Source organism: Salvelinus alpinus, chromosome 12 (genome assembly GCF_045679555.1).
Source record: "Salvelinus alpinus chromosome 12, SLU_Salpinus.1, whole genome shotgun sequence".
In the NCBI taxonomy this organism is placed as follows: Eukaryota; Metazoa; Chordata; class Actinopteri; order Salmoniformes; family Salmonidae; genus Salvelinus; species Salvelinus alpinus.
In genome coordinates this window covers 46,079,060-46,098,695 of record NC_092097.1, presented here as the reverse complement: position 1 = coordinate 46,098,695, position 19,636 = coordinate 46,079,060, and the positions used below count along the sequence as shown (strand labels likewise).

The 19,636-nt window shown below is 45.7% G+C and overlaps 1 protein-coding gene across 4 annotated transcripts in view; it reads right to left on the bottom strand.

Annotated features, from left to right (window-relative positions):
* Positions 1–19,636, bottom strand: part of LOC139536233 (histone deacetylase 7-like) — an 88,642-nt gene that overhangs the window by 30,112 nt on the left and 38,894 nt on the right. For all 4 annotated transcript variants that reach the window (XM_071336570.1, XM_071336569.1, XM_071336572.1 and 1 more), the window contains 5 exons: positions 12,710–12,830; positions 10,347–10,453; positions 7,251–7,373; positions 6,899–7,002; positions 1–33 (listed from right to left, as the gene is read on the bottom strand). The exon at positions 1–33 is cut by the window's left edge and continues 67 nt beyond it. In XM_071336570.1, coding sequence (XP_071192671.1) covers positions 1–33; positions 6,899–7,002; positions 7,251–7,373; positions 10,347–10,453; positions 12,710–12,830 — 488 coding nt within the window. The remainder of the gene's footprint in view (positions 34–6,898; positions 7,003–7,250; positions 7,374–10,346; positions 10,454–12,709; positions 12,831–19,636) is intronic.

Genomic DNA, 19,636 nt, shown 5'->3' with positions numbered 1-19,636 from the left:
GGCAGCACTGTGTCTCTCCATGGGCAGGTAGACCTGGTCCGGAAAACACAAAACATTCAAACATAACTGCTAAACACACTAAATAAATTGAGTAGAGTTAACTCAAACAACAATAGTCATTTAAACTTGATTCAATTACTGTAGGTAGTGTGCACTCAATTACTAACTGCTGGGGTATCAAAGTTCAGTCCTCAAGGTTTCAATGTCTGTTAGAATAGATTGACTGTTTCATTCCTTTAGTATAAGTGTAAGAGCAGAAAAAAAGCATCAGTTTGCTGAAATCTGAGTGGTGAAAAATATTCTTGGGAAACTGAAAAGGACACGTCAGTTGAACACTAATCTAATATTCATGGTACAGTACAGCCAGGTGGCCAAATGTTTTAAACAGGCCTGTTGAAGAGAGAGAGAGAGAGAGAGAAAGAGAGATGGACAACTGTACACCACTGCCATGTTATTCAATCAGCCCTTATTCAATTAAAACATATACTATATACAAAAGTATGTGGATACCCCTTCGAATTAGTGGATTCAGCTATTTCAGCCACACCCGTTGCTGACAGGTGTATAACATAGAGCACACAGCCATGCAACCTCCAAATCGTCTGTCCTCGGTTGCAACACTCACTATCGAGTTCCAAACTGCCTCTGGGAGCAACGTCAGCAAAATAACTGTTCATTGGGAGCTTCATGAAATGGGTTCCACAAGCCTAAGATCACCATGTGCAATGCCAAGTGTCGGCTGGAGTGGTGTAAAGCTCGCCACCATTGGGTTGTGGAGCAGTGGAAACACATTCTCTGGAGTGACGAATCATGCTTCACCATCTGGCAGTACGACGGACGAATCTGAGTTTGGCGAATGCATAGTAGCAACTGTAAAGTTTGGTGGATGAGGGCCTCCCGAGTGGTGCAGCGGTCTAAGTCACTGTATCACAGTGCTAGAGGCATCACTACAGATCTGGGTTTGATCCCAGGCTGTGTCGCAGCCAGCCGCGACTGGGAGACCCATGAGGCGGCGCACAATTGGCCCAGCGTCGTCAGGGTTAGGGGAGGGTTTGGCCGGCTTGGATGTCCTTGTCCCATCGCGCTCTTGCAACTCCTTGTGGTGGCACGCTGACTTCAGTCGCCAGGTGTACGGTGTTTCCTCTAACACATTGGTGCAGCCGGTTTCCGGGTTAAGCGAGCAGTGTCAAAAAACAGTGCGGCTTGGCGGAGTCGTGTTTCAGAGGAAGCATGGCTCCCGACCTTCACCTGTCCCGAGTCCGTACGGGAGCTGCAGCGATGGGACGTGACCAGGGTAAAGGCCAGCCCGGGGGCTGTGTGCGACCCGATTCAGTATGGCCCGCGGAATCATGCTCAGATCACATAAAGAATTTGAGATACACACATGTCACAGTTACAAATAGTAGCTAGATAGAAATTGCGCAAAAAATAGTTTTTCAAAGATTTCAAAGAAAAGGAAAATAGACAATGAATGTAGGGTGTCCCAGCAAGAGTGGACATCGAAATATTTCTTTATTGAGGTATCAGGGAAAGCTGTGTGCTTTGTGTGCAAAGAGAGCATCGCTGTCTTGAAAAACTACAACTTGTCCCGACACTTCCAGACGAAGCATCCACTCTAAAGAGTGGCTTTCTCAGTTGCAAAAGCAACAAGGACTTTTCACAAAACTGCATTCAGCAAATGATGGAATTGCGAGAGCTAGCTATGTACTGTCCCACAAAATTGCTAGACATAGCAAACCATTCGCTGAGGGCGAATTCATTAAAGTGTTTTTAATTGACTCTGCAGCAATACTTTGCCCTGAGAAGGAAGAGCTGTTTGAAAATGTTTCCCTGTCTAGACGAACAGTGACACGGCGTGTTGAGGACATTGCAGAGAATATGGAACAACAGTTGAAAGACAAGGTAAAGGATTTCACCTATTTCTCCTTGGCCCTGGATGAGAGCAGTTATGCAGGTGACACGGCACCGTTCTTGATATTCTTACCAGGCATAACCCCAGACGTTGAAATTACAGAGGAGCTTGCTTCAGTGCATTCAATGAAGAGCACAACCACAGGGAAATATTTATTGAAGGAGGTTAATAAGTGTGTGGCAAAGCTGGGACTGAGTTAAAAAATATATCCAGCGTGACCACTGATGGGTGCCCAAACTTGACAGGAAAAAACATTGGCCTTTTGAAAAGGATGCGAGATTAAGTAGCTGAACCCAGATCAGAAAATGATTTTCCTGCACTGCATTATTCATCAGGTGGTGCTCTGCAAACGTGTTCTGAAAATGAGCCTGTTGTGGATACAGTCACTAAAGTGGGAAACTTCATAAGAGCAAAATCTTTAAACCACAGGCAGTTTGTCTCACTGTTGGAAGAGACAGAGTCGGGCCATGCAGATCTCCCCTACCACACAAATGTAAGATGGCTGTGTTTCGGGAAGGAGCTTAAAAAGGTGTGGGACCTGAAGTCGGAGATTGATGAGTTTTTGCAAATGAAAGGAAAATATGTTGATTTCCCTCAACTGCAAGATAAAGAATAGTTTGCAGATTTTGCCTTCACCGTGGACATCATGGCCCTCATGAATGAACTGAATTCCAAACTACAAGGGAAGGGCCTTTTTGCACGTCAGATGTACAGCCTGGTCAAAGCCTTCAAGGGAAAATTACTCCTCCTGACCCGCCAAGTAGAAGCCAACAATCTCACCCAACTTCCGACACTACTAGTCTGTTCCCTATCAGATGACCAGCGGGAGAAGTATACATCACTGCTGCGTGCTTTGAATGGTGAGTTTTCTCGTTGTTTTGAGGAAAATGACATGGTGTTGGTTTCCTCTCCTTTCACCTTCAATGTGGATAACTCTCCCACTGACCTGCAACTTGAGATTATCGATCTTCAGTCTGATGCAGTGATTGGAGAACTATTCAAAACAATGTCACTGACGAGGTTCTATGCATCTCTCGATGAACAAAACTTTCCAAAGATTAGGAGTCATGCTCAGAAGAAGTTTGTACTGTTCGGGTCAACCTATGTATGTGAACAGACATTTTCAGTGATGAAAGTCAAGACACAGATCATCTCTTACTGACTCTCACCTCTCAGCAATCCTGCGCATAGCGACGTCAGAAACTATACCTGACTTCACTGCTCTAGTCAATGCCCATCAGAGACTTCACTCCTCATACTGATTGAGTAGTTTAAATGTAATGTTGAGCTCTCTCTCTTTCTTGTGTTTTTGTGCATACCTGTTAACAAGAGTTATGTCCGTGGTGCTGAATGCACAGTGTACTTTCCCTGCGTGTAGTTTATTGCCTGTTTAATAATGAAAATACCCACAAAAAGGAGAACATGAATGTGGTTTATTTCTGCTAATGTTGAAAAAGTAAAATAAGTAGCATATCTGGATGTGATTTACAGTAGATATATCTGGATGTGATTTACAGTAGATATATCTGGATGTGATTTACAGTAGATATATCTGTCATACACATGATGTATCATCCTGTAATATGATTCTGGCCTGCGATGGCAAAAATATATTCTAATGTGGCCCTCCATGGAAAATAATTGCCCAGGGGATGCAGGAAAACGTTACCTGCCCCAACGCATAGTGCCAACTGTAAAGTTTGGTGGAGGAGGAATAATGGTCTGGGGCTGTTTTTCATGGTTCGGGCTACGCCCCTGAGCTCCAATGAAGGGAAATCTTAACGCTACAGCATAAAATGACATTGTAGATGATTCTGTGCTTCCAAATGTATGGCAAACGTTTGGGGAAGGCCCTTTCCTGTTTCAGCATGACAATGCCCCCGTGCACAAAGTGAGGTCCATACAGAAATGGTTTGTTGAGATCGGTGTGGAAGAACTTGACTGGCCTGCACAGAGCCCTGACCTCAACCCCATCGATCACCTTCGGGATGAATTGGAACGCCGACTGCGAGCCAGGCCTAATCGCCTTAAATCAAGGCCCAACCTCACTAATGCTCTTGTGGCAGAACGGAAGTCCCTGCAGCAATGTTCCAACATCTAGTGGAAAGCCTTCTCAGGAGAGTGGAGGCTGTTATAGCAGCAATGTTCCAACATCTAGTGGAAAGCCTTCCCAGGAGAGTGGAGGCTGTTGTAGCAGCAATGTTCCAACATCTAGTGGAAAGCCTTCCCAGGAGAGTGGAGGCTGTTGTAGCAGCAATGTTCCAACATCTAGTGGAAAGCCTTCCCAGGAGAGTGGAGGCTGTTGTAGCAGCAATGTTCCAACATCTAGTGGAAAGCCTTCCCAGGAGAGTGGAGGCTGTTGTAGCAGCAATGTTCCAACATCTAGTGGAAAGCCTTCCCAGGAGAGTGGAGGCTGTTGTAGCAGCAATGTTCCAACATCTAGTGGAAAGCCTTCCCAGGAGAGTGGAGGCTGTTGTAGCAGCAAAGTAATGTGCAAAGAAATGAACTGTTTGTTCTGAATACAAAGCATTATGTTGGGGCAAATCCAACACAACAAATCACTGAGTACCACTTTTCATATTTTCAAGCATGGTGGTGGCTGCATCATATTATGGGTACTGATGCTTGCAATCGTTCAGGACTGAGGAATTTTTTAGGATAAAAAAAAAAGCAATCGAGCTAAACACAGGTAAAGTCCTACAGGAAAACCTGGTTCAGTCTGCTGACACTGGAAGACAAATCCACCTTTCAACAGGACAATAACCTAAAACATTAGGCCAAATATACACTGGATTTTCTTACCAAGACGACATTGAATGATGCCTAGTTACAGTTTTGACTTAACTCGGCTTTAAAATCTATGGCAAGACTTGAAAATGGTTGTCTAGCAATAATCAAAGACCAACTTGACAGAGCTTGAGAATTAAAAAAATATATTGTACAATCCAGGTTTGCAAATCTCAGAATTACCCAGAAAGACTCACAGCTGTAATCAATGCCAAAGGGGATTCTAACATGTATTGACTCAGGGGATTGAACACTTATAATCTAATACAAATATAGTAGTGTTTTATTTTCCATTAATTCCCCCCAAAAATGTTTGAATTCTTCTTCCACTTCGACATGACAGAGTATTTTGTGTAGGTCCTAACAAAAAACTACAATGAAATCCATTTTTATCCCACTTTGTAACACAACAAAACGTGGAAAAGTCAAAGTCAAATACTTTCTCAAGGCACTGTGCTTACACATATACTATACACATATACTATACACATATACTATACACAGAGCGAGAGAGGGGGAGAGGGGATGGGAGGAGAGAGGGTGGGAGGAGAGAGGGGGTGGGAGGAGAGAGGGGTGGGAGGAGAGGGGGTGGGAGGAGAGAGGGGTGGGAGGAGAGAGGGGGTGGGAGGAGAGAGGGGGTGGGAGGAGAGAGGGGGTGGGAGGAGAGGGGGTGGGAGGAGAGAGGGGGTGGGAGGAGAGAGGGGGTGGGAGGAGAGAGGGGATGGGAGGAGAGACGGGGTGGGAGGAGAGAGGGGGTGGGAGGAGAGAGGGGATGGGAGGAGAGGGGGTGGGAGGAGAGAGGGGGTGGGAGGAGAGAGGGGATGGGAGGAGAGAGGGTGGGAGGAGAGAGGGGGTGGGAGGAGAGAGGGGGTGGGAGGAGAGAGGGGGTGGGAGGAGAGAGGGGTGGGAGGAGAGAGGGGGTGGGAGGAGAGAGGGGGTGGGAGGAGAGAGGGGATGGGAGGAGAGAGGGGGTGGGAGGAGAGAGGGGATGGGAGGAGAGGGGGTGGGAGGAGAGAGGGGGTGGGAGGAGAGAGGGGATGGGAGGAGAGAGGGTGGGAGGAGAGAGGGGGTGGGAGGAGAGAGGGGGTGGGAGGAGAGAGGGTGGGAGGAGAGAGGGGGTGGGAGGAGAGAGGGGTGGGAGGAGTATAGTGTGGTGGGAAGAGAGAGGGGGGTGGGAGGAGAGAGGGGGTGGGAGGAGAGAGGGGGTGGGAGGAGTATAGTGTGGTGGGAAGAGAGAGGGGGGTGGGAGGAGAGAGGGGGTGGGAGGAGAGAGGGGGTGGGAGGAGAGAGGGGGTGGGAGGAGAGAGGGGATGGGAGGAGAGAGGGGGTGGGAGGAGAGAGGGGGTGGGAGGAGAGAGGGGATGGGAGGAGAGAGGGGGTGGGAGGAGAGAGGGGGTGGGAGGAGAGAGGGGATGGGAGGAGAGAGGGGGTGGGAGGAGAGAGGGGGTGAGAGGAGAGAGGGGGGTGGGAGGAGAGAGGGGATGGGAGGAGAGAGGGGATGGGAGGAGAGAGGGGGTGGGAGGAGAGGGGGTGGGAGGAGAGAGGGGGTGGGAGGAGAGAGGGGATGGGAGGAGAGAGGGTGGGAGGAGAGAGGGGGTGGGAGGAGAGAGGGGGTGGGAGGAGAGAGGGGATGGGAGGAGAGGGGGTGGGAGGAGAGAGGGGGTGGGAGGAGAGAGGGGATGGGAGGAGAGAGGGTGGGAGGAGAGAGGGGGTGGGAGGAGAGAGGGGGTGGGAGGAGAGAGGGTGGGAGGAGAGAGGGGGTGGGAGGAGAGAGGGGTGGGAGGAGAGAGGGGTGGGAGGAGTATAGTGTGGTGGGAAGAGAGAGGGGGGTGGGAGGAGAGAGGGGGTGGGAGGAGTATATTGTGGTGGGAGGAGAGAGGGGTGTGGGAGGAGAGAGGGGGTGGGAGGAGTATAGTGTGGTGGGAGGAGAGAGGGGGTGGGAGGAGAGAGGGGGTGGGAGGAGTATATTGGGGTGGGAGGAGAGAGGGGGTGAGAGGAGAGAGGGGGTGAGAGGAGTATAGTGTGGTGGGAGGAGTATAGGGGGTGGGAGGAGAGAGAAGGTGGGATGAGTATAGTGTGGTGGGAGGAGAGAGGGGGTGGGAGGAGTATAGTGTGGTGGGAGGAGAGAGGGGGTGGGAGGAGAGAAGGGGGTGGGAGGAGAGAAGGGGTGGGAGGAGAGGGGGAATGAGAGGGGCTCACCACGTGGGTTAGTCCGGTAGTAAGTGGGCTGTCCGAGAGAAGGCTGTCATTGGGCGAGCTGCACCCAGACACTGGAGTGCTACATGTACTGCTGGGGGAGGAGTCTGCAGGACGGAAGAGAGGGACAGCCAATCAGGATAATACATTGAACTGTGTGTGTACCTGAACTTGGCCAATAAGAAACGCTTGTTACTTTTTCCGCTGTGCTCATTAATGAATACAACCCAGGTATGTTAGTGCTAGGCTGGGGCAAAACGGCTGGGGATGTACAGCATCAGGAAGGAGGAACACTAAGAGAACATAACATGAGAGGCTTTTTTGATAGACAGTGGACACAACAACGCAGGAGTACCCAGAGTATCCGGCATTCTGGGCTTGACTGTGAGCGGGGCGCTGGTCTTGCGTTGGAGAGGGTTCTGTCTGGAGTTGATGTGCTTCTTCAGTTTACTTCTCACCTTCAGGAGGGGATCAGAAGCTGAACACACACACACACACGCGCGCGAGCACACACACACGCACACGCACACACAAGCACGTACACACAGACACAACATACAAATGGATGTTAATAGTTTGGCCAAGTCAGGACATTTCTCTAACACATCCTTAGACAGTACACAACAAAACAGTCAGCTGAATGCATAAAAGCTGAGCACAATCAATATAGGCAAATCAAAATGGCTACAGATCCATCATGTGCTATCTTATCATAAATCCTCTACAGTACATAACAAAACCCTATCAAAGCTCTTCAACAGCACGGCAGAACAAAAAACTAAAGTTTCATGTTTATTTTGGAAACTAGCACAATAGGCTTAACTACATGATCAATCAGCGAGCGGCTTGGCCCAGACAAAAGACGCAGATGACTGAGGGGTGTGTAGCTGTGAAATGGCCAACGCTGCTAGGGTAATACAGGTAAATAATGGCATTGTCATTGAACTTCAGGTGACATAGTATACAGTTAGTAGGAACCACTCCTTAGTACTGTAGTCCTTACGCATAGAAATGGAAAGAGGGAATGCCTACTATCTTTGCAACTGATCACGTCTAATCAAATCAAATTGTATTATAGTCACATGCTTCATAAATGACAGGTGTAGACTAACAGTGACATGCTTACTTACGGGCCCAGAAAAACAGAAAATAGCTACCTCTGTACCAGAGCTGTTGCCATAAAATGTCATGTTAATTTATGTTCCCGCCTCCAATGTCGTTTTAGACAATTTGACAGTACGTCCGACCAGCCTCACAACCGCAGACCACGTGTAACCACGCCAGCCCAGGATCTCCATATCCAGCTTCTTCACCTGTGGGATAGCATGGAGGGGGGTGCGGAGGAGTATTTCTGTCTGTAATAAGGCCCTTTTGTGGGGGAAAACTCCTTCTGATTGGCTGGACCCCTGCCCAGTCATGTGAAATCCATAGATTAGGGCCTCATTAATTTATTTAAATTGACTGATTTCTTTATATGAACTGTAATTCAGCAAAATCTTTAAAATTGTTGCATGTTGCATTTATATTTTTGTTCAGTATATTTAGCAGGCTTATGGCTTGAGGGTAGAAGTTGTTCAGGGTCCTGTTTGCAATTGCCATGCGGTAGCAGAGAGAACAGTCTATGACTTGGATGGCTGGGATCTGACCATTTTTAGGGCCTTCCTCTGACACCGCCTGGTATAGAGAGCCTGGTTGGCAGGGAGCTCGGCCGTGCAGCATCCCAAGCCTGGACCTCAGAGGATGTGCAGACCAGCTGGCTGGAGTGTTAATGGGCATATTCAATCTCTCCCTATTCCAGTACCCTCTGTAGCGCCTTACGGTTGGATGCCAAGCAGTTGCCATACCAGGCGGGGATGCAGCCAGTCAAGATGCTCTCATGGTTCAGCTGTATAACTTTTTGAGATTCTGAGGGCCCATGCTAAATCTTTTCAGCATCCTGAGGGGGAATAGGCATTGTTGTGCCCTCTTCATGACTGTGTTGGTGTGTGTGGACCATGATAGATCCTTAGTGATGTGGACACAGAGGAAGCTCTTGACCCTCTCCACTACAGCTCCGTTAATGTGAATGGGGACGTGGTCTGCACTCCGTTTCCTGTAGTCCACGATCAGCTCCTTTGTCTTGCTGACATTGAGGGAGAGGTTGTTGTCCTGGCACCACACTGCCAGGTCTCTGAACTCCTCCCTATAGGCTGTCTCATCATCGTCAGTGATCAGGCCTGCCACCGTTGTGTCGTCAGTAAACTTAATGATGGTGGCGGACACAGAGTCGTGGGTAAACAGGGAGTACAGGAGGGAACTAAGCAAGCACCCCTGAGGAGCCCCGTGTTGATGGTCAGCGTAGCGGAGATGTTGTTGCCAACCACAACCACCTGGGGGCGACCCGTCAGGAAGTTCAGGATCCAGTTTCGGAGGGAAGTGTTCAGTCCCAGGGTCCTTAGCTTAGTGATGCGTTTGGAGGGCGCTATGGTGTTGAACGCTGCGCTGTAGTCAATGAACATCATTCTCACATAGTTGTTCCAGGTGGGAGAGGGCAGTGTGGAGTGCAATAGAGATAGAATCATCAGTGGATCTGTTGGGGCAGTATGCGAAAAGCACTTAATGATGACAGAAGTCAGTGCTACGGGGCGATAGTAATTTAGTTCAGTTACCTTCGCTTTCTTGGGTACAAGAAAAGTGGTGGACATCTTGAAGCAAGTGGGGACAACAGACTGGAATAGGGAGAGATTGAATATGCCCATTAACACTCCAGCCAGCTGGTCTGCACATCCTCTGAGGTCCCGGCTTGCAATGCCGTCTGGGCTGGCAGCCTTGCTAAGATTAACACGCTTAAATGTCTTACTCAAGCTGGCCACGGACAACGAGAGCTCACAGTCCTCGTGAGCGGCGGCTGCCCGCGTCGGCACTGTTTTCCTCTAAGCGGAAAATGACATACACACTATGTCCGTATGTTATTCATACACCCAGTCAGTAAGACAGACATGCCTAACATTCTCACAAAAGGTTTGTTTTACACATACTTTAGTTATGTAACCAACTTTTTGTCTAGTAATTCACTCTCTCGTTCTTTCTCTCTGTTACCCCCTAGGCTTGGTGTCTCCCCCCTCTGAACTCTGTCTCCGTCTCTGTCTCTCCCTTTCTCTACATCAGTGTTCAGTATGTGTGTGTTAACATGTATCTAACTACATAACTCACCCAACAACTATCAGAGTAGGAATGCTGATCTACTGTAGGATCATATCCCCCCTGTCCATGCAATCTTATTAATTATGTTCTAAAAGGTCAAAGTGATCCTAGATGAGCACTGCTGTGCTCTGGTTTAGCACATCATTCATGGCAGACCCAAACCATTGTCAGGAGCCGACCACATATTGTTTACAATGTCACCCGATGACACCATAGTGAGAACGGGAAACAATCTTGTAGTAAATGTACAAACTACAAAATGTCTCACCTGTTCTTCTGAGGGGCGTGTCCTTGCGTTGGTCACATGGTGGATGATGGACAACAGGGGTCACCATGTGAGGCTTTGGGGGCATGTCAGGATCTGGGGCCAGTTCCCTATGCAACCAAGACAGTCAGTTGAGAGTCATCCACCAAAACGTTAAATAACCATTGCTAAGTGTCCATTGTTTTGTGTTCTATTAATTTTGTGTATGTACTGGTGGCTTCAAAAATAATGTTGATGAAAATGGACAGTAAAGAATCGTATTGTAAAATAATGCTTCACTCAGGCCAGTCAGTCTGGCTGTAATCTATCACCTGATCTAATGAGTCACTCACTCAGGCTGTAATCTATCACCTGATCTAATGAGTCACTCAGGCCAGTCAGTCTGGCTGTAATCTATCACCTAATCTAATGAGTCACTCAGGCCAGTCAGTCAGGCTAAAATCTAGCACCTAATCTAATGAGTCACTCAGGCCAGTCAGTCAGGCTAAAATCTAGCACCTAATCTAATGAGTCACTCAGGCTGTAATCTATCACCTGATCTAATGAGTCACTCAGGCCAGTCAGTCTGGCTGTAATCTATCACCTAATCTAATGAGTCACTCAGGCCAGTCAGTCAGGCTAAAATCTAGCACCTAATCTAATGAGTCACTCAGGCTGTAATCTATCACCTGATCTAATGAGTCACTCAGGCCAGTTAGTCAGTCACCTAATCCAGTGGTCACCAAACGGTCGATCGCGATCTTCAAGGTATTCTTAGTGGATCACCAAACATTTCTGTAGAAAAGCTTGTGCTCCTTTTTTCTTTCTCTGGGTTGCACTGTTGGCAGTACCGGGTCGGCAGTGTTCCCATTTTGTACCCTTTCATTTATCTGAAAAGGGAAACTCCGCCTACCCGGTGGAATGGGAGATCTGTGGCTAAATCAAGAGCGCCTACTGTGCTGGCCAATCAGATAGCTCAAACCACCGTGCCTACCTACAGCTACCCACGACCCTGGACACAGCAAAGTTTGATACTAGCCTATGTGAGATTAAATAACATTTAAAACCATAACAAGAGAGAAACTGTCAAAGAATACAGCAAACAGCTTCTGTTTTTATGAGTGAGTTCATGTCTAAGTTTTATTCAGCACTGTCAGCAGTGTTTTTATTCAACACTATTACAAAACATAAAACGTGCTTCTCTCTACTTCCACTCAAGATGCAGCTGCAATGAATGAGTAGCCAAGTGTATCGATAGCCCTGCCTTTTTATTATTATTAGCAGCTCGTCTATTTTAATATCGAGGAGTATTTCACTTTCTCTGGTCATAGGAACAATATGAATTTGTGCCTGAGGCAGAAGCGGTGCGACCTGAGTTAACGCCATCAGGTGGAAGACTGTTTCCCTCTCTCTTGTCAGTCTCAACAGAGGAAAAAAAGGGGAGCAGGGACCATGAGAGGCAGACCCTTTGCTGCTCTCTTCTTCCCTCCACTGAGACTAATATCGTGTTGAAGACAACTGTGAACTCTGAAAATAACGAGATCCGACTGGGAAAATGGTTTTGAACAGTCATCCAACTCAGAAACTCTGGCATCTTTCTAAAGCTCCGACTTTCCGACCTGAACTTCTCTGACGTCATGATTTGACCTCTTTTTTTCCCACGAGGTCCCAGTTGTCTTGAACGCACCATAACAATCAGATGCAGGTACAGTACCATCAGTCCAGTAAAATAAAACAGCTAATTATTAGCAAATTATTCAAATGTATGCTCAGCAGTGCCTTGCAAGTGCTACACCAACAGATCTATTTTGTTATCAAAGCTCGAGTTTTGAAATATAATATAGTCTGAGAAGAACAATATTGTCAGGCCAGACATTTAGCCAATATGCTGTGATAAAGTATTAGGCCCACTTCACAAATGTCATTCTTACAGAAGAGTTTTTATTAGGTTAATGTTACATTTTTTTACATTAAAAAAATAAATAAATCTGAGAGGTAGTTCTTGGCTTGCTTTTTGACTTCGAAAGTAATCTTGACTCAGAAAAGGTTGGTGACCACTGGATCTAATGAGTCACTCAGGCCAGTCAGTCAGGCTGTAATCTATCACCTAATCTAATGAGTCACTCAGGCCTATCTAGATTGTCTTTGAGGTAAATTTTTCTGACTTTCATCCCTTATGAGGATAATTTGTGGGACAGTATTGGATAGGTGAGAAGAAAAAGATGGTAGTGCCCCCAAAGGCATGGGAGTCTAATAACAGTATATTTTCATGAGTGGACACACACAGCTCTCTCTCACATTCACACATTTTTTTAAAGTTGAATGCAAAAAGAAAACAACGTTTCTGTAGAAACTTTAATCAATATCTCTCCTGGGTCGATTCTCACCTGTAACCCCTGGGCGTGCGTCTGGTGGGGTTGGAGGCGGTCTTCTCCAGGGTGGCCTGCTCCTTCCTCTTCAGGATTTGGCTTCTGAGTTTCTGTTTCACCAGGGGACTGGCCACAGCACCTGTCCGTCAACAGAGTCACCCAATCAGAGTGTCACGGACCCCTACGGAACATTCATTACGCACACCCGGCCCCTATTCCCAGTCATTAGTAATTGTATAAGTGTGTCCTTGGTTTATCATTGTCCTGTCCATTATTGTAACAATGTCTGTTGGTTCGTGTGAACACCTGTGCTGTGTGTTTTGGCTTTCGTGCCATTGTGGATTGCGCAGATGATTACGGGTCTCATTACGTGTGTTAATCATTGTGCACTTGTGTTATTTATTCAAGGTACTCCTCGCTCTTTTGTTTGGGTTTCAACCCTGTGTTTTGTCTAGTGTTTGTTTTGGTCTTCGTCCCCGTGCCTTTACACGGCACGCCGTAATTTGGGTAAATAAAATACCCTATTACGCATTCCTGCGTCTGTCTCCCGAATAATTTATACCAGCGTGACAGAGGCAAGAATGAACCGAAGCTGAAGTGCAGCATTCTAAGCTGACTAAAGGTATTTAATGTTTTGTTCTGAACAGAACCATTATTTTTTTTGTTCCGTTTCACTGTTCCGACCTGCAAAATTACATTCTGAACCGGTTCGAACCCCAAAAAAGTACTGGTTAATATCGTTCCTTTCTGAACCTCTGAAATCCCCCTAAAAAATTCCATTAGCTCAAGATTAAATTACTTCACCAATCAGTGCAGATAGAGCAGCTAGCTACTGTATGTAGCGGGCAATAGTTGGTAAACATTGCACGATGGACAGACAAGATACGACTGAAATGTTGCAGGTGGTGAGAGTGAGAGAGGGTGGAGGAAGAGGCTTGGCTTGAAGCGCTGGGAATCTTGTTATGACATGCATTATCTGAATTAGGCCCACATAATTATACCTACAGAGGAGCGGCTTCTATGGAGGACATTTTAATGTCTTGAACTTCCAAGAGTTGGCTTAAAGTTGGACTACAGCTAGCTAAATAGCAAATAACCTTGTGTGTGCAGAGCGGCACCAGAATTAAAAACACTTCACTTTGTAGTTAATAAATCCAATGTCAGAAAGTATTCATACCCTTTGACTTATTCAACATTTGTTATGTAACAGGCTGAAAAAAAAATATATATCTTACCCATCTACACACACATAATCCCATAATGACAAAGTGAAAAAACTTTGGTGGAAATGTTTGAAAATGTATTGAAAATGAAATCCAGAAACATATTATTTGCATAAGTATTCACACCCCTGATTCAATACTTTGTAGAAGCACCTTTGGCGGCGATTACAGCTTTGAGTCGTCTTGGGTATGTCTGTATCAGCTCTTTACATTTTTGTCATTAGCAGACACTCTTATCCAGAGCGACTTAAAGCAACTTATTTTTCATACTTTGTCATACTGGTCCCCAGTGGGAAACTAACCAACAACCCTGGCGTTGCAAGCACCATGCTCTACCAACTGAGCCACACAGGATTCTTCCTTGGAGATTTTCGCAAACTCTGTTAAGATAGATGGGAAGTGGCAGTGAACAGCAATCTTTAAGTCTTTCCAGAGATTTTCAATGGCATTCAAGTCTGGGCTTTGGCTGGACCACTTAAGGTCTTTCACATCCATTTTGCCACAATTTTGGAAGTATGTTTGGGAAGACCCATTTGCGACCAAGCTTTAACTTCCTGACTGATGTCTTGAGTTGTTGCTTCAATATATCCACATCATTTTCCTGCCTCGTGAAGCCATCTATTTTGTGACGTGCATCAGTCCCTCCTGCAGCAAAGCACCCCCACAACATGATGCTGCCATCCCAGTGCTTCACGGTTGAGATGGTGTTCTTCGGCTTGCAAGCTTCCCCCTTTATCCTCCAAACATAACGATGGTCATTATGGCCAAACAGTTCTACTTTTGTTTCATCAGACCAGAGGACATTTCTCCAAAAAGTACGATCTTTGTCCCTATGTGCAGTTGCAAACCGTAGTCTGGCTTTTTTATGGCGGTTTTGGAGCAGTGGCTTCTTCCTTGCTGAGCGGCCTTTCAGGTTATGTCGATATGGGACTCGTTTTACTGTGGATATAGATACTTTTGTACCTGTTTCCTCCAGCATCTTCAGAAGGTCCTTTGCTGTTGTTCTGGGATTGATTTGCACTTTTCGCACCAAAGTACGTTCATCTCTAGGAGACAGAACGTGTCTCCTTCCTGAGCGGTATGACGGCTGCGTGGTCCCATGGTGTTTATACTTGCGTACTATTGTTTGTACAGATGAATGTGGTACCTTCAGGCGTTTGGAAATTGCTCCCAAGGATGAACCAGACTTGTGGAGGTCTACAATTGTTTTTCTGTAGTCTTGGCTGATTTCTTTTGATTTTCCCATGATTTCAAGCAAAGAGGCACTGAGTTTGAAGGTAGTCCTTGAAACACATCCAAAGGTACACTTCCAATTGACTCAAAAGAAGCTTCTAAAGCCATGTAATAATTTTCTGGAATTTTCCAAGCTGTTTAAAGGCACAGTCAACTTAGTGTATGTAGACTTCTGACCCACTGGAATTGTGATACAGTGAATTATAAGTGAAATAATCTGTCTGTAAACAGTTGTTGGAAAAATGACTTGTGTCATGCACAAAGTAGATGTCCTAACCGACTTGCCAAAACTATAGTTTGTTAACAAGAAATTTGTGGAGTGGTTGAAAAACGAGTTTTAATGACTCCAACCTAAATTTATGCAAACTTCCGACTAACTGTATACAGTGCATTCGGAAAGTATTCAGACCCATTGACCTTTTCCACATTTTGTTACATTACAGCCTTGTTTTAAAGTTGATTAAAACGGTTTCCCCCCCCCTCATCAATCTACACACAATACCCATGATGACAAAGCAAAACAGGTTTTTAGAAATGTTTGCAAACTCAATTTACACCACCATGTCATGTTTGTGTCAAAAAGATTGATACATGAATCCTCCTCCAAACAGTTTCAATGGCCTTGCATGGAATGTGATATTAAAGGTACTGCTGATAGAAATGAATGGACAGACAAGGAGGTAGGAGACATAACTTAACATAATAAACAACTTAACACGAAATACAAGTGTTAGATACCTTATTTAGCATTGGTCCGATGAGAAACAAACAGTACTGCATCATAAAAACAACAGCAAACTTCACTCAGCATACTTGCACATATACCACAGACAAACATTATATCATCAAAGATCCAAGCCCAATGTTTTTAAGGGATGAACAATAGGGCTTTTTAACCAATATTATTGCAGATCCAGGAACCATGTGAACTGACACCTTGCAGGTTTGATTGAACTCTGCCCTGTATCTAAGTTGTGCTAAAGCGACTCAGGGTAGGAGATGCTAATCTAGGATCAAATACCCTATGTCCATCTAATCGTATTCATTGTGATAGGAATTGAAAAACTGATCCAAGATCAACACTTCTACTCTGGAAAAACTTTATGAATACGGTCCCTGAGTAGAGAAATGATGAGTAGAGAGAGATGTCTGCAAAAGTGTTCAGCCAGACAGTACTCTCAGAGGGAAAACACACCCACACACTTACAGTGCATTTGGAAAGTATTCAGACCACTTGACTTTTAACCACATTTTGTTACAATACAGCCTTTTTCTAAAATGGATTAAATCATCTCACCACAATACCCCATATTGACAAAGCAAAAACAGGATTTGTCACACCTGTATTTGGGGAGTTTCTCCCATTCTTCTCTGCAGATCCTCTCAAGCTCTGTCAGGTTGGATGGGGAGCGTTGCAGAGCTATTTTCAGGTCTCTCCAGAGATGTTCGATCGGGTTCAAGTCCGGGCTCTGGCTGGGCCACTCAAGGACATTCAGAGACTTGTCCCGAAGCCAATCCTGCGTTGTCTTGGCTGTGTGCTTAGTGTCGTTGTCCAGTTGGAAGGTGAACCTTCACCCCAGTCTGAGGTCCTGAGAGCTATGGAGCAGGTTTTCATCAAGAATCTCTCTGTACTCTGTTCATCTTTCCTGCTATCCTGGCTAGTCTCCCAGTCCCTACCACTGAAACACATCCCCAGAGCATAATGCTGCCACCATCATGCTTCAGCGTAGGGATGGCACCAGGTTTCCACCAGACATGATGCCTGGCATTTAGGCCAAAGAGTTCAATCTTGGTTTCATCAGACCAGAGAATTGTGTTTCTCATTTTCCCATGGTCTGAGAGAACTTTAGGTGCCTTTTGGCAAACTCAAAGTGGGCTGTCATGTGCCTTTTACTGAGGAGTGGCTTCCGTCTGGCCACTCTACCATAAAGGCCTGATTGGTGGAGTGCTGCAGATATGGTTGTCCTTCTTGAAGGTTCTCACATCTCCACAGAGGAACTCTGAAGCTCTGTCAAAGTGACCATCGGGTTCTTGTTCACCTTCCTGACCAAGGCCCTTCTCCCCCGATTGCTCAGTTTGGCCAGGCGGCCAGCTCTAGGAAGAGTCTTGGTGGTTTCAAACTTCTTCCATTTAAGAATGATGGAGGCCACTGTGTTCTTGGGGACCTTCAATGCTGCTGATATTTTTTGGTACCTTTCCCCAGATCTGTGCCTCGACACAATCCTGTCTCAAAGCAACTGGCAAAGATTTCCAGTTGGCAGAAAGACACTGGAATACGTTTCTGTGTGACAGAGTGAGGGCTTTAAATATATACCTTGTTTCTTTTTTTGTGGGACTGAAAAAAAATCCCTTAATGTAAAATAATATTATTAACGGTTCCCATGCTTTTAAAAATAACGTTTCCGTTCCACAACTGTCACGTTCGTCATAAGGAGTAGACGTGGTATGTTTCCATCCTTTATTGTGGAATAGAAAACTTCAAAGAACAAAAGAACAAAACGAACAAATGAAACATGACGCTAGAATAATGCTAGAATAATGCTCACAGGCAACTATACATAGACAAGATCCCACAAAGCACAATGGGAAAATGGCTACCTAAATATGATCCCCAATCAGAGACAACGATAAACAGCTGCCTCTGATTGGGAACCATACTAGGCCAACATAGAAATATAATTCACCTAGATAACCCACCCTTAAATCACACCCCGACCTAACCAACAGAGAATAAAAGCTCTCTATGGTCAGGGCGTGACAACAACAGTATAGATCACCTTCATTTCATGGTTCGGATTCTGTTCCAGGAAAATGTTTTTTATTTTCCAGTTTTCGGTTCTGTTCCCTGAACCGGTTCCAACCCCTGAACTAGATATATTAGTGTCAGTGGCGGGATACAGGACAATAATTCAAATATAAAGATTTTATCTGTACTGTATAATAACTGACAAGCAGTTTCATCATGTGTTAAAATCAACAATCTACCTCTATTCCTGCTTATTAAACATTAGCAAAAGAGGAGATGCTATGCATTTCCCTTGTAATGAATTACTAGTCAGACAACCGTCTGACTGCTGTGACTTGCGAAATGTAAGTTTTACAATGATAAGCCATTAAAGAGGCTAAATGTAAACAGTTTGCATTGTAATTTCAGAAAATTCAATACAAAATCCCATTCTGATAATTCAGCCTTTCTATTAGACAACAAAAGACGGTCCGTTTTTCAGTTGTCAAATAGGCAAGGTGAACCCTACCATCAGCGTCTCTCAGAGGCCTGTCATCTACTCACGGGCAGAATCAACAATAGCAGACTTAGGCAGTAAAAAGAGGGGGCGGCATTTCACATGTAACCCCTTTGAAGCTGAACTCTGATGGGCAGGTTCTTAGGAATTTGGTGATTTACAGATTGCTTTGCGGCATTTTTTAACAGTGGTTTCCTTCCCGAAAGTAAAAGACAACAAACAACATGACATTGTACAATTATTAAGTCCTCATGTTACTTGCTTCCTTGTTTTGACTTAGGTTTCATGTGCAAATAGACTGACTTAAATAATGGAATTCCCCTTGTTCCATAAAACACATTGTAGGATTCAAAGGATTAACCGAAAACAATGCACACAAACACCTAAACTACCTACAAGACTGCACAGGTGTCATCATACATTGCCTTTCTAAAAGACATGGTCATCAGAGTTTACATGATAATCTAAGTATTCCTTATATATCAACACCAGTATCCCAGAAACCCTAGACCCACTCCAATTTGCATACCACCCTAACAGATCCACAGATGATGCAATCTCTATTGCACTCCACACTGCCCTTTCCCAACTGGACAAAAGGAACACCTACGTGAGAATGCTATTCATAGACTACAGCTCAGCGTTCAACACCATAGTGCCCTCAAAGCTCATCAATAAGCTAAGGACCCTGGGACTAAACACCTCCCTCTGCAACTGGATCCTGGACTTCCTGACGGGCCGTCCCCAGGTGGGAAGGGTAGGTAACAACACATCCGCCACGCTGATCCTCAACACAGGGGCCCCTCAGGGGTGCGTGCTCAGTCCCCTCCTGTACTCCCTGTTCCATCATGACTGCACGGCCAGGCTCGACTCCAACACCATCATTAAGTTTGCAGAGGACACAACAGTGGTAGACAGACTATATGGAGGAGGACAGAGACCTGGCAGTATGGTGCCAGGACAACAACCTCTCGCTCATCGTGATCAAGACAAAGGAGATGATTGTGGACTACAGGAAAAAGAGGACCGAGCACGCCCCCATTCTCACCGACGGGGCTGTAGTGGAGCAGGTTGAGAGCTTCAAGTTCCTTGGTGTCCACTTCACCAACAAACTAACATGGTCCAAGCACACCAAGACAGTTGTGAAGAGGGCACAACAAAACCTATTCACCCTGAGGAGACTGAAAAGATTTGGCATGGGTCCTCAGATCCTCAAAAGGTTCTACAGCTGCATCATCGAGAGCATC